The sequence below is a fragment of the Oryx dammah genome, unplaced genomic scaffold (assembly GCF_014754425.2).
Source record: "Oryx dammah isolate SB20612 unplaced genomic scaffold, SCBI_Odam_1.1 HiC_scaffold_2, whole genome shotgun sequence".
NCBI classification, from domain to species: Eukaryota; Metazoa; Chordata; class Mammalia; order Artiodactyla; family Bovidae; genus Oryx; species Oryx dammah.
In genome coordinates this window covers 153,860,596-153,874,191 of record NW_024070186.1, presented here as the reverse complement: position 1 = coordinate 153,874,191, position 13,596 = coordinate 153,860,596, and the positions used below count along the sequence as shown (strand labels likewise).

General features: G+C 57.1%; 1 protein-coding gene across 2 annotated transcripts; it reads right to left on the bottom strand.

Moving 5' to 3' along the window:
- Positions 1–11,134: 11,134 nt before the first annotated feature.
- On the bottom strand, positions 11,135–13,205 carry OLIG2 (oligodendrocyte transcription factor 2). Of its 2 annotated transcripts, none has more exons than XM_040228244.1 (2): positions 13,114–13,205; positions 11,135–12,193 (listed from the first exon to the last, which is right to left on the bottom strand). In XM_040228244.1, the coding sequence occupies exon 2, from the start codon at positions 12,119–12,121 to the stop codon at positions 11,135–11,137; it is 987 nt and encodes a 328-aa protein (XP_040084178.1). In that variant the 5' UTR covers positions 12,122–12,193; positions 13,114–13,205. The 2 variants fall into 2 exon arrangements, with proteins under 2 accessions (XP_040084178.1, XP_040084186.1); XM_040228252.1 differs by having other exon boundaries at positions 11,135–12,190; positions 13,114–13,186.
- Positions 13,206–13,596: the final 391 nt, after the last annotated feature.

The following is a 13,596-nucleotide window of genomic DNA, read 5'->3' as shown; positions in this document are numbered from 1 at the left end:
ATAATGGTACCTCCCCTACATTATAGCCCCCTGCTCCTCCAAGTTCAATTCTAATTAGAAAAAGTCAGTTGACCAACCAATTGGAATCAATTGACTCCAATTAAGTAGGTCTCAAAGCTCTGAAATGCTAAGACAGACCATGTTTCTTAACTTTTGTTTCCGTATATTTCCTACTTACCCAAAGAAGGAGATGGGGTGAAGGGTAGTGAATGTGTGTTGAATGAAAGATGGGGATTACAGGAGTCAGGATATCAATTTGTACACTCTCCCGATTTATGTTGAATCCTCATGATCTAGTTCGATGTCCACTTCTTAAAATGTGACTCTTATCTATATCACAACGAGGTCCTGTACATGCAACAAGTAAGCTGGCCTTCTCATCACCAAGTGACAACTTGCACTGGGTGACTTAACACGTGCAATAGGATGGATAAACCTCAGAATCATTACACTAAGTGAAAAGCAAAACAGATGCAAAAGTGACATATTGCATATTTCCATTTAAATGAAACGTCCTGAGTAGGTAAATTGATGAGAGTCTGGCTGGATGTTTAATAAGGGAATAACTCACAAAACACTGCCCACTTCAGCCAGGCTTCTCAGTAAGATTTGGCCTCTCTAAGACCCAAAGGTACAGACTTGTTAGAGGGACCTGATCCATTGGGGGTGCCTGTCAATTCCCAGGGCTTTCTTTTGAATGGGTTCCTTGACACAGCGCTGTGGCTGGCAGGAAAGACACGGGGCTTCTTTCTACAACTGGCAGGGAGAATGTCAGAGTTGTGGAAAGTCACAGAGGTCCTTAACTTGGAATGGGCCTTGCCAAACTTTTCAGTTTCTGTTATGTAATAGATTAGTAGATTGAAGCCCAGAAAGGTCAAGCAACTTGCCTTAGGACGCCCAGCCTGCTCTAGATTTTTAACTGCTAGCCCAGGTTTCTTTTCACCATGGAAGGTCACGTGCAATGACCTGGGGCATTACTCAGGAGTAAATGAGACTATTAACAGATGAATGAAAAAGAAAGAAAAGTGAAAGTGAAGTCACTCAGTTGTGTCCAACTCTTTGCAACTCCATGGAGCCTGTAGCCCGCTAGGCTCCTCCATCCATGGGATTTTCCAGGCAAGAGTGCTGGAGTGGGTTGCCATTTCCTTCTCCAGGCGACCTTTCCAACCCGGGGATTGAACCCATGTCTCCTGGAATGGCAGGTGGGTTTTTTACTACTGAGCCACCAGGGAAGCCCACAGTGGAATATTATTCAACTTTGAAAAGGAGTGAAGCGCATGCAATAGGATGGAAAAACCTCAAAATCATTATGCTGAGGGAAAAATAAAACAGATGCAAAAGTGACAAATTGCATGTTTCCATTTACCTGAAATGTCCTGAGTCGGTAACTCCATAGAGACAGAAAGCAGATTAGTGGTTACCAGAGGCTGGAGGGAAAGGAAGCAGTTAAAGAGAATGATTTTACTCTGGCGGTGATTAAAAAAAAAAATGTTTTGGCACTGGAGAGAAGCGGTGAGTGTATAACATTGTAATGCCCCTGAATTGTTTAGTTGAAAATGGCTCATTTCATGTTATGGAAATTTCACTTCAATTAAAACAAACAAAAAGAAGTGACTGAAACCAACAAGGACCTGCTGTATAGCCCAGGGAACTCAATATCTTGTGATAAGCTACAATGGAAAAGCATCTAAAAAATAATATATATATATATGTAACTGAATCACTTTGCTGTACATTTGGAACTAATACATTGTAAATCAATTATCTCTCCATAAAAAATTTTTTTAATTAAAAAAAAAAGAAGAAGTATCTGAGTAAGAGGAACTGATGGGTTAAACATGGGGTAAAGACAAGCAGATCTGCCTGTGGGTGGGAGGGGCCTGATGGAAGAGAGACTGGGAAGGAGAGGGGCAGACAGCCTAACCCCGGGGGTGGAGGTGTCTTCCATGCTCTTTTGGTTCAACAGTTCTCTGGGTTTCCTGCCTCTGCTGCAACCTTTACCAGCGTCTGGGCTGCACTAGGAAGTGACCTAGTGTGTCTTCACTAGCTGGACCGGCTTGAATAGCAGGGCGAGCTCAGAAGCGGGGTGACGGGGAGCTCTTCGTCCCACTCTCCAGAGGGGCCACCACACCTCTCCCTGTGGCTCCCAGCTGCAATCCTAGAGAGGGAAGACCCTCCTCTGTCCAGCTGACGCCTTGCACTGGGCATCCCAGGGGCATGGATAGAGGCCGGGCCCTGGGTGGCAGGGTGGGGCAGAGAACTTCGAGGGTGGGGCCTCAGCTTCACAGGTAAATTTCCCTTCAATTAGTCCTCCCTGATCCTAGCTCCTGCCCTTGTGAAATTTACTCAGTCGTGTCCCACTCTTTGTAACCCCATGGACCATACAGTCCATGGAATTCTCCAGGCCAGAATACTGGAGTGGGTAGCCTTTCCCATCTTCCCGACCCAGGGATCGAACCCAGGGGTCTGACCCAGGTCTCCTGCCCTTACAAGGACTCTATTCTGGTTTCTGGGCATTCCAGGGGATACTCGTGGTAAAGAACCTACCTGTCAGTGTAGGCGACGTAAGAGACATGGATTCGATCTTGGAGGAGGGTGTGGCAGCCGACTTCAGTATTCTTGCCTGGGAAATCCCATGGACAGAGAAGCCTGCTGGGCTACAGTCCATAGGGTCACACAAAGTCAGACATAACCTGAAGTGACTTAGCACACACACACATTCTGTTTTCTGTGCAGCATGTGGGGCCTGCTCCAGTGCAAGGCAATTAGGCAATGCAAGGTCTGCATAACAGGCCTGTACCAGCCACCCTGAGGCATGCAGAGGTGAGGCAAGGCGCTTTGCCCTGCATAGGGCGGGGGTGACTGGACTCTGTACATCATGCTCAGGGGACTTCTGGGCCTCTCCTGGGGTCCTGGGTCAAACAGGCTCCCTACAGATGCTGCAGGGCAGGTCATGTGACAGAGTAACAGGGACCCTACCTCACAGGACCTCCCGGAAGATTCAGTGAGATGACACCCCACCAGGTGGGTAGACTCTTCTGCTTATTGGACCTGCCCTGTATGCCAGGCCCAGGGCCCAGTTGTCCCTTTCAATCCTGTTGCTAAGTCGCTTCAGTCGTGTCCGACTCTGCGCAACCCCAGAGACGGCAGCCCGCCAGGCTCCCCCGTCCCTGGGATTCTCCTGGCAAGAACACTGGAGTGGGTTGCCATTTCCTTCTCCAATGCATGAAAATGAAAAGTGAACGTGAAGTCGCTCAGTTGTGTCCGACTCCTAGCGACCCCATGGACTGCAGCCTACCAGGCTCCTCTGTCCATGGGATTTTCCAGGCAAGAGTACTGGAGTGGGGTGCCATTGCTTTCTCCAATCCTGACGCCCTGTGGAAATGGTATTAGTACCATGCCCATTTTACAGATAAGCAAGCTGAGGTTCAAAAAGCCCAGGCCTCTCGTTCCAGGTCACACAGCTGGTGGAGCCTGGCCAAGGCAGCATACCACAGCCCCACACCCAACTGCCCAAACATGGTCTTCATGGTGCTTGATCAAGACCCCCCCCAACCCCCACCCACTCCTGCCCATCCCACCACATGACCTACATCTTGGTGGCTGCATCCTGGGGGCCCAGGCTCATGAGTGAGGGTCCAGAAGTGGCACTCTGGCCGGACGCCTGGGCTCAGGGCATCCATTCACAGCTAGAACCAGGCAGGAAGCCATTTCATTTATTCTTGGCAGTAACACAATTGTGAGGTGCTACTGTTAACTATTCTATTTACATAAAAAGAGACAGGCACGCTGGGAGGTCTGATAGCCTGGCTGTCTGTCATATGGGAGGTCTGTCTGGTAGTTGCCCTCCAGCCCCTGGGCCCCAGTGGCACGTATCCGTGCATGATTTCCTGGCTCTCACACTCGTGTTTCCCCCACACTCTGGAAACCTCTTCCTTCCCTGAGTCCTCCATTTACCATCCACATTCATTCATTTACATCAAGCAGGCAGGTCCAGATAGAAGTCTAGATACAAAGGTATCTAAGCCAGTTTCTACCTGGGGAGCCAAAAAGTCAAGGACAAATAGTAGTTGTTTCTAGAATTGTCTACACTCCCATTTCAGTGGAGGCTGTGAATTTCATTAGCCCCTATGTGCTTGTGTGCTCGGTGGCTCCATCCTGTCTGACTCTAGGCCACCCCCACAGACTGTAGCCCACCAGGCTCTTCTGTCCATGGGATTCTCCAGGCAAGGATACTGGAGTGGGTTGCCATGCCCTCCTCCAGGAGATCTTCCCCACGCAGGCATCAATTCTGCATCTCTTGAGTCTCCTGCTGCCACCTGGGAAGCACTGGTCCCTGCCTACACAGGACGCTAAGGGGAACTGTTTTCACCCATCACACTCTCCCTCCCAGCCAGGGGCTCCGGGAACCTCTGCCTAGACGTGGACCAGGGCACCCAGAGCCGAGCCTCATCCTCCCACAGAGCTTTGGTGATCACCCAACCTGGCTCCATTCTAGAGGTGAGGAAACTGAGGTCAGAGAGCGCCCACCAGGGTTCTGAGGGGCCACTCCAGCTCTGCTCTGCAAGGCCAGCCTCTACTGCCCAGAAGATCTGAGGATGAAGAGGGAGCCAATTGCTCATGGTCCTGTTCTTCCACGGGCTCTCGCTGCAGATCCAAGACTTCAGCCTGGAACGCTGAGGGCTCAGAGAGTGGATTTGGACTGGGGGGTTCGCAGAAGGAAGGGCAGTGGGCCAGCCCACAAGGCCTAGAAGGACCAGGTTGAGGACAGATTCCCAGACTCCCGAGGATAGTCGAGGAAGGGGAAGATAAACCGAGCTGTCCCCGGCCAACCATCGCTGTCTCACGGGGCTTCAACGGCTTCCAGACCAAGGCCAAGGCTTCGAGGTTCCAGACTCGCTAGTGTGCCTGACGCCCTCTCCCCCAACTCCCCGGGAGGTGCCCTGGGCGGGGGGCGGGGGGCTGAGTCCTTGTGCGTAAGCACGGATCAGGGTGTCTGACCCCGGCTGGGGTCAGGGATGCTATTTGGTCTCCACATGAACTTAGGCGCTTCTGGAGAAATCCGCTTGTTTCTCTCTTGGGGCGGGGTGGAAGAGGGGTACTGTCAATCTCTCCCACAGCTAGTGGACTCAGAGGCCCTGCGGCCGCCGGACTCAAAGCTCTCCAAAGGAAAGCCGCGCGCCGCGTCAGGCAGCTGCTTCAACCCGAGCCCGAGCGGGATGCTCTCGGGCTCCGAGGGCGGGCGGAGGGGCGTGCCTGCGAGCCCGGGGCCTCCGCCGGCTGCGTTCCGCCTGCTCGCGATCCGGGAAGCCAAGGGACCGCGGCGCACAGCTCCGCTCGAGATCACGCACGAACTCGGTTCCCGGAGGCTTCGAGCCCCGAGGACCCCAGCGGCGCCAACGACCCGAATTTGCCGTCCTGATCAGCCGCATCACTTTCAGGGGTTGCAGACTGGAAGCCCGCTAGCCAATTCGTGCCACACACACCCCGTCCCCGGTGTCCGGGGGTGGGGGTGGGGGTGGGGGGTGGGGGGGGTGGGGCTTAGCGTGTGATCAAGAGGGACCCGAGGTCCCTGGGGAAGACACTGAGCTCTCCCAGCTCACGCGACCCCACCGGTTTTCACGGACGGCCCGCGCTCCCGACTGCTCGCGTGTCCTGCGGGCCCCTGCAGGCATTTCAGTTTGCGATTCCTTTCCAAGTTGTTGCGGCACGCGGTGTGGACCGCGCCACTAGGCGGGAGATGCGGTCCGCGGGCCGGCGAGGGGCGGCAGCTGTCCCGCCTCGAACGCCAGTCCATCTCAGCGTCGCCGGCCGCCTCATTAGCGGCCGCCCGCGCCGCGCGCACCCACCCGAGTCGGCTAATTGCTAAAGCCTTTGGGCACCGCCCGCTGCCCAGATGGGGGCGTCGGGGCCAGATGGGGTCCAGGCGCACAGGGAGAGCGCTAGGAGTGTCACCTAAGGGGGCTGGGGACTGGGGCCTGGCTGGGGGTGGGGGGTTGGTGAGCAGCAGTGTGGGAGCTCCAAGGATTCCCCAAGAGGTCAGAATCCAGCGACTAGATTGGAGCGGAGGAGAGATGGCTAGGGCGGCCTGGGTATGGATGGGGCGACTTCCCCAAGGTGGGATCTGGAGCCAGACCCCCGGATCACAACGTTACTGCCTCCATTTACTGTGTCTTCCCCTGAGCAAGCCGTTTATCCTCGCTGAGCCTTAATTTCCTCACCTGTAAAATAATAATTAAACAAATATAATAATAAATAATAGCACCATCCTCAAAGGGTTACCAGGAGAGTTGAATGAATGAATAACAACCAAAGCTCTCAGGGGATGCCCTATACAGACTAGCTTTCTGTAAATGGTGCCTCCTCTTCCAGCCTCTTCCGCCTATTATTGGCATCCTGAACTTCAGGGTGCAGCTGGGCAACGCCTCCAGGCTCCTGGATCTGCCACAACTGTTGGCTACTGCACAATGCATGTGGCCTTGTAGCAACAAGGCAGCCCCTGAGGTAGGAGGAAGTGATGAGGGGTGAGCCCCGTCTCTGCCCTGCTGGCCCATTACTCTGACCAGGATTGGAGGTTTTAGCCCCAGGGGTTGCAGTGCCTGCCCCCTCCAAACTGAGCCGTGGGATGCTGACCCATACTATTTCACAGCCACCTCTCCCCAGCCAGGGTAGGACTCAATGTAGCAACCACTTAACCTGAGAACAGCCAGGCCTGATTCTGGCCTCCCTTTCAGGTGTGCAGAGACTTAGGGGGCCTGTCAAGAGACTTTGGGTGTAGGGCGGATGTCAGAGACCCCCAAGAGTCTTACTGGCACTGGGAGGCCCTTGTGTGGAGGCCCAGATTTGGCCCGAAGTCTGTACTAAAAGAGGAACTTAAAATGAGAGGAAAGTCTGTATAGCAGGTATCTTTTGCCTTCAATGAACTTCTAGGGGGCATCAAGGTATTTACTTGATAGAAGGAGTTCAGACTGGTTGTTAGCTGGGTTCTATCCTAAAGGGAGGCAGACAGATGGCTCTCCAGCACTGAGAGTGTCTAGGGGCCTGTTAAAATCCAATGTCCTGGCCTGGGAGCTCCTCCCCTTCCCCTGCCTTCCCATCTGGGATGGAGGAGGATGGGTCTGGCTTGCTGGGTTGCCCCAGCCCCAGTCTGCATGCATATCCCTGGTGCTTAAGTCTTCCTCCAGCCATCCTTGCTGAGATCTCAGCAACACATTCTCCAAGTGAGATGCCTTTTAGATGTGAGGGTTTGCTTTGCCCCTTGGCTCACTTCCAGTTGCCAGAATTCAGTTTGAACTTAATGGGCGCTGGAGGCATGTGACACGCCCCCCGCCCCCCCCGCAGGGATTCCCATGTGCCCTCCAGCACAGGATCAAACCAGGGATTCCTCATTTCTCTGTCTCCTGCCCAGTAAGTGAGAGGGGAGGGAGGACCGTGCCCTGGAGGGCAGAGGCCACGGAGGAGGCACCCTCAACCTCAAATCAGTCCGTTTTTAGGCAGGGGAGAGGGTGAGGGAGAATCTGGAAGACGGAAGTGGAAGTCTCTGGGCGCTCAGGCTGAGAGCTAAGACACTTCCAGGGCCACATTCGGGGATGGGGAAGCTGAGCTGTGCACCACTGTCCTAGAGAACCTAATGCAGCCGGGAAGGGGGTCCTAGGAATCAGTGCCCCAAGGACCGAGTCACTGCCCAGGGTGCAACTGATTGGACACCGCCTTCTCCCTGCCCTCCTCTCTCGGTGTGTAGGGGCCGGGGTGGGGAGGTTGTCCTTGGACGTCAGCGTGGGAGCCTAACTTCCTTTCTCACTCTACCCCGAAGCCCAACCGCTGGCCCGAGTCCCTCACCCAGGCCCCCTGCCACGCCAGGGCCAGTTTCTGCAAGGAGCCGTCTGCCCCGAGTGGTCCTGCTCGCCAGGGTGCGCCTCCTCCGCGGTGTTGGGACTGCGCTCGGCTCTCACACGTGGTGGCCCAGATTCTTGGCTGGATGCAAAGTTTAGGCGGATGACTCTGGGGAGCGCCGGAGCCTGGCTGGATTCAGGCCCTCCTTCCTCGGGGGCCGAGGTCTAGTCTGACTGGTGGCTAGACACAAACCGAGAGCTTGGACATGGGGGACGGGAAGGGTGGGTGACTTGATTTCTTTCAACAACTGCCCCTCTACGGATACACTGCTCCCTTGGGCAGCCCCGCCTGCACCTGCCAAGCCTTGGGGGTTGGTGTAGGAAGCCGAGACTGCGACAGGGACCGCCCCCCCACCCAATCTGCACCGTGGGGTCCTCTGTGTGGCTTGTTGGCTGGAGAAGGACCCAGTTTTAAATCCTTGACAAATTTCGTTTCAACTGGGATTTGAAAGCAAAACCTATTAGATCCTACCCTATCCTCTTTTTGGATTCCCGTGGAGCGGTTTGGGCTGGACCCCTTTATTCCACCCTTGCAGCCACTACCCCCCCCCACCCCGCACCCCACCCCCCGGCCTTCATCCCGGCCATGGGTGAGAGGCAAAGCCCAGTATGAGGCATCTGATCCCCGGGGGCGCCGGGTCTTAAAAGAGGCCAGTCACCTGACAGTATCTGCTGGTGGACACAAAAAACTACCTGCCAAGCAGCGAGGAGATGGAACCAGCCTCCCTCCCCTGAACGACCAGTCCTCGTGGGTCCGGCTCAGGGGTGATCGGGGTCGATCTCAAGAAACGGGGCATGCGGGGAGGTTCCAACCAGGGAAATCTCCGCCCCAGGTGCTCTAGGCTCTGGGACCTTCCATCGGTGGCCACCAAAGGTATCGCGAGCGAGCGGGCCCAGGGCGGGGCACCATCCACCTCGTCCGCACTTCGTAGCGTTCCGGATGCGCGCTTTGCTGTGAGCTTCAGGACTGGAAGGTGGCAAAACGTTCTCTCCTCTTCCTTGATCGGGAAAGGCCGAAGCTTTTTTACCTTTCATCCCCAAATCTCTCTTAAGAGCCACGTCCTAAATTTGCCTTGCAGTTTTGAATTGTGAGAAACCCGATAGCAGCGAGAAAAGAGAGGCGGGAGTCAGGATTAGGAAGCACTAGACCAAAGCGCGGCTGGCGACAGCCTCGCTCCCGGCAGGCAGTTCCCAGCACCTGACTTTTTGCGGTTCAAGGCCGGCGGGGGAGCCGGGAGAGGGTCGTGCGTAGAGCAGGGAAGGGAGAGAAGAGTTAGTGGAACCCGCGCCACAAGCGCCCGCAGCGCTCTGCCGAGAACCACATGGCGATGCCGGGCCGAGGGGGCCTCGCGTCGCTGGTCCGCAGACGGATGCGAGTGGACGACCGACCCTCAACAGAGAGAAAATGGAATCGCTTCAGGACGCGGGGACCTAAGCGCCCGGACTCCCAGCCAGATGCACGGGTCTCACCCGGGAGGCCCAAAGTTCGGCGCTGCACGGAGGAAACTTTTTCACTTTCAATGAACCTAATTCTCACCCCAATAGAAAAGGAGTTACGGGTTAGGCGTCAGAAAATAAAAATAAAAACAGTGAGGAGGAGCACACCGTGGAGGTGCTCAGAACGTGTTTTAAAGAGAATGTTTGTTAGGGGGGAGAAAAATGGGCCAACAACCCTCTCAATCTTTCTCTAGGAGAAAACCAGCGGAGCGGTCCCCAAATCCAGCCCAGAAGGATGGAGTCCGGCCGCCCGCTTTTCCCAGGCGGCTCCCCGCACCTCCTTCCACCCACAAGGCTGGAAAACACCCGACGTACTCTAAATTTTATTTAAAATCTCAACACTCGGTCATTTATTTCATTTTTTTTTTTTGCAACCAAACAAGTAATAAATATTATTTAGCACTTTTATCTTTTTACAAAAATAAAACAGATGATACACTCTCTGCAAGGGGCAGCGATCGGAGAGGGGATGTTACGTGGCCGACGCTGTGAAGCCCATATTGCAACTCTGCAAGCCGAGGCGGTTAGCGTGGAGGGAGGAAGCACGTGGAAAGAGTTTGTCATTTGTGTTAAGCTGGCAAAAAGAAACCAATATAGAAGAAACCCGGCTTAGACTGGGCAGGGTGGGGGAAGTGGCAGTCACGTGAGCAATCAGCTTAGCAGCACGCACTTACCTTACCTCATTATTGATCTATTTACACATCCCAAAGAGAAGAAAGAAAAAAGAAAAAAAAACACTAAAAAGTCAACAGAACTCCCAAATAACCCAAACTATATTCACAGCAACATCCTTTGAGTTCTGTCAAATCTTCGGGTACCTAAATGACTGTCCCCAGCCAGGTAGGAAACCAAATCACTTTGTGCTCCGAGAAGGAAAAAAGGGGGAGGGAGGGAAATTCTATTTTAAAATAACAACAACAAAAAACCCCACCCGCACCCAAAGTCGACAGTTGTAGGTTCTAACAATCCACAAGTGGTTCTATTCTGACTGTCTGTAAAGCTTGATCGCACTGTTGAAAAAGGAAGGTCGACAGATTCCTTCGAAAACCACAAACCCAAACCAATTAGAAGCGACAGGGAGAACAGTCCGAGACCGCTGCGGGTTTATCCAGATACGGAGACTGGACGCGACCGTAAGTGCTTCTGGTGCCGAATACTAACTCGTAGCCCGAGCCCTGGGCTGGGGACGACGCTTGAGGGCGAGTCCGGACGGCCGCTTCTGGACTGTGGCTCCAGTCTCCTGCCCGCTCGGAGAGGCGAGGAAGCCCCCAACGCTCCCCTCTTTGCCTTCCTCCTCGGTACTACGAAGTGCTTGCTGCCCGGGCCGAGTGAGGCCGAGTTCGTAGGGAAAGCAGTTTTTAAAGTCACCTCTTTTCTGGGGTTGGGGGGGGGGGGATCAGGGGAGGGAGGGTTGAAAGACTGGATGCGGGTAGCTGCGCCTTCTTATAAAAGTATGTCCAAGGGAGCAGCGCTGCTGTTTAAAGCCAGAGAGGGTTGAACCAAGTCCCAGAGCAAATGCAACCTCTCACTGCCCAAGGTTCAGCGCACGCCTCCGCTGCAGCGGACCCGGGTACTGGCGTCCTCACCTTTGCCCCCCACCCCCAGCTCACGGCACGGCGCTCCTCCTTGGGACTGAGTTCCCAGGCCGCAGCGCCGGCCGGTCCTGGCTCCCCACCCCGCCCCCCACGCAGCCTCGGGGCTCCCACCCTCCCGGCTCGCCAGAACTCGCCCGCCCCCAGGCCCGCTCACTTGGCGTCCGAGGTGAGGCGCGGCAGGCTGCCCGCGCCCATGGCCGACACGTGGTGGTGCGGCGGGGGCACCTGGCACATGCTGCAGGGGCAGGGCATGCCGCCCCAGTGCTGGAAGCCGCCAGTGCCCCCGCCGCTGCCGCCGCCGCCCCCAAGCGGGGCCGCCGCCGCCGCCGCCGCCGCCGGAGACTTGAGCAGGCCGTGGGGGGGCCGAATGGAGCCGACCGACGACAACCCGGAGCCGGGCAGCGAGGCGCTGGACACCGCGGCGGCGGCGGCGGCGGCGGCGGCGGCAGCGGCGGCCGGAGGCAGGATGGGATGGTGCACGGCCGGGTGGTGCGCCGCGTGCGCCGCGGCCGCCGGATGAGCCGTGGCGGCGGGCAGGGGCGCCGAGTGCGCCAGGCCGCCGCAGGCCGACGGGTGGAAGCCGGCGTGGTGGCCTCCGTAGATCTCGCTCACCAGTCGCTTCATCTCCTCCAGCGAGTTGGTGAGCATGAGGATGTAGTTGCGCGCCAGCAGCAGCGTGGCGATCTTGGAGAGCTTGCGCACCGACGGGCCGTGCGCGTACGGCATGACCTCGCGCAGCCCGTCCATGGCGATGTTGAGGTCGTGCATCCGCTTGCGCTCGCGGCTGTTGATCTTGAGGCGCAGCTGCTGCAGCTCGGGCTCCGTCATCTGTTTCTTGTCCTTCTTGGTGGACGACGCGGCCGCCGACGACGTGGACGAAGAGGTGCTGGACGAGGATGACTTGAAGCCGCCGCCGCCGCCGCCGCCCAGCTTGTCCCCCGGGTGCGCGCCCGCCGCGCCCATGGCGCCGCGCAGCTCGGCGCTCAGATCCGGCGGGCAGTCGCTCGGCGTGGACGACGACACGGTGCCCCCCGTGAAGCCGCCGCCCCCGCTGCCCTTGCTCCGGGCCGGCAGGAAAAGGTCATCGGGCTCCGGCGACGACGGCCTGCTAGACACCAGGCTGGCGTCCGAGTCCATGGCCCCGAGGGATCGTCGCAGCCTTCGCGGGGTCCTCCCCTCCCTGAGTCCTCAGAGCTTCCAGGACGCCTACTGCGGACAGAGGAGGAGAGAAACACGAAAGAGACGGGAGATCGAAATCGAGATCGAGAGGCACTGGGGTCAGTGAGAGAGAAAAGCTGCTCCCGCCTGCACCGCAGCGCGGGGTCCAGGCGCTGGTGGCCGTTCTCTTCGGGTCCACCTCGCTGTTTCTGGTCTTGGCATGCAGGTAAGCTTAAGTCACCGCTCTTTCCCTCCCTACTGCCTCCCCGCCGCTCTCATCCACAGGTTAATCCCGGGAGGATGGAGCTCTCCTCTGGGAAGGTGGCATTCTACGGTTTTTATGCCTTCTGCTAGGAATGAGGTCTTCTCTGGTGACTCAGACGGGAAGATCCCCTGGAGAAGGCGATGGTAACCCACTCCAGTATTCTCGCCTGGAAAATGCCACGGACAGAGGAGCTTGGCAGGCTACAGTCCATAGGGTCGCAATGAGTCGGACACGACTGAGCGACTAACACACTGAGAAAAAGTGTCAAGTGAGGGTTTTTCTTTGGGAAGGGTGGAGATCTAAATAGAGAAGTATTTATTTGGTTCCTCAAACGCATCCACCTTATCGCCATCGACACCGCTCAGCAAACACACGCTCACAGACCGGCAGCCAGCGCCCGCCACGGAGCCCAGACTCCACGCGCTGCGCCAGGGGCGGGCCCGGGGCTCACCCAGCTGACTGGGGCTGGGGCAGAAGACCGCTATTGTGGCCCCGCTTTCTCGCTTTTGGGCAAAAGGGGTGGTGCGGTGAGCGTGGGAAGGGCTAGGGCAGCCAAGCCGCTCGGGAGAACTGGCGGGCAGGGAAGGGATCTGGATCCACTTTAGCGGAGCTCCCCCGGGCGCAGCCGAAGTGAGGGGCCTCTGTCCCTGGGGTGTAGGCTGGAGTTGCTTGCGGTGGGGGGTTGGGGGGGGGCGGGCGCACTTACTGCGGATGCGGTTAGAGGAGCTCGGTCCCCAAGACTGTGGCGGAGAACCGGGTCCGGGAGCCGATGTCGCGTCTGTCTATAATGAGCATCCGCACCTTTCCCCGCTCGGAGGGTTTTTATAGCCGGGTGGCGGCGGCGACGGCGGCGGTGGCCGCGGCGGGGGCGGGGAACAATGTGCGGGTCTTGGAGGGGCCGCCGCGCCAATGAGCTGGGCTGGCCCGGGGTGGGGGTGGGTGGGGGGAGTGGGAAGCTGATGTCATCCGGGCTAATTCCGCTCAATGAAACTCGCCGGGCCGGGCACACGCCTCCTCCCAGCGCTCAGCCAATGGGCGCCCGCGGCCGGGAGAGTCTCACCGGGGGGACTGCAGCATGGACCCCGAGAGGGCAAGTGAGAGGCAAAGCCCGAGGAAGAGGGCGGGGTCGCGGGGGAAGTGCAGAGCGCCGCGGTTGGGGTCGAGGGAGATGGGACACTGTCAAATTTCT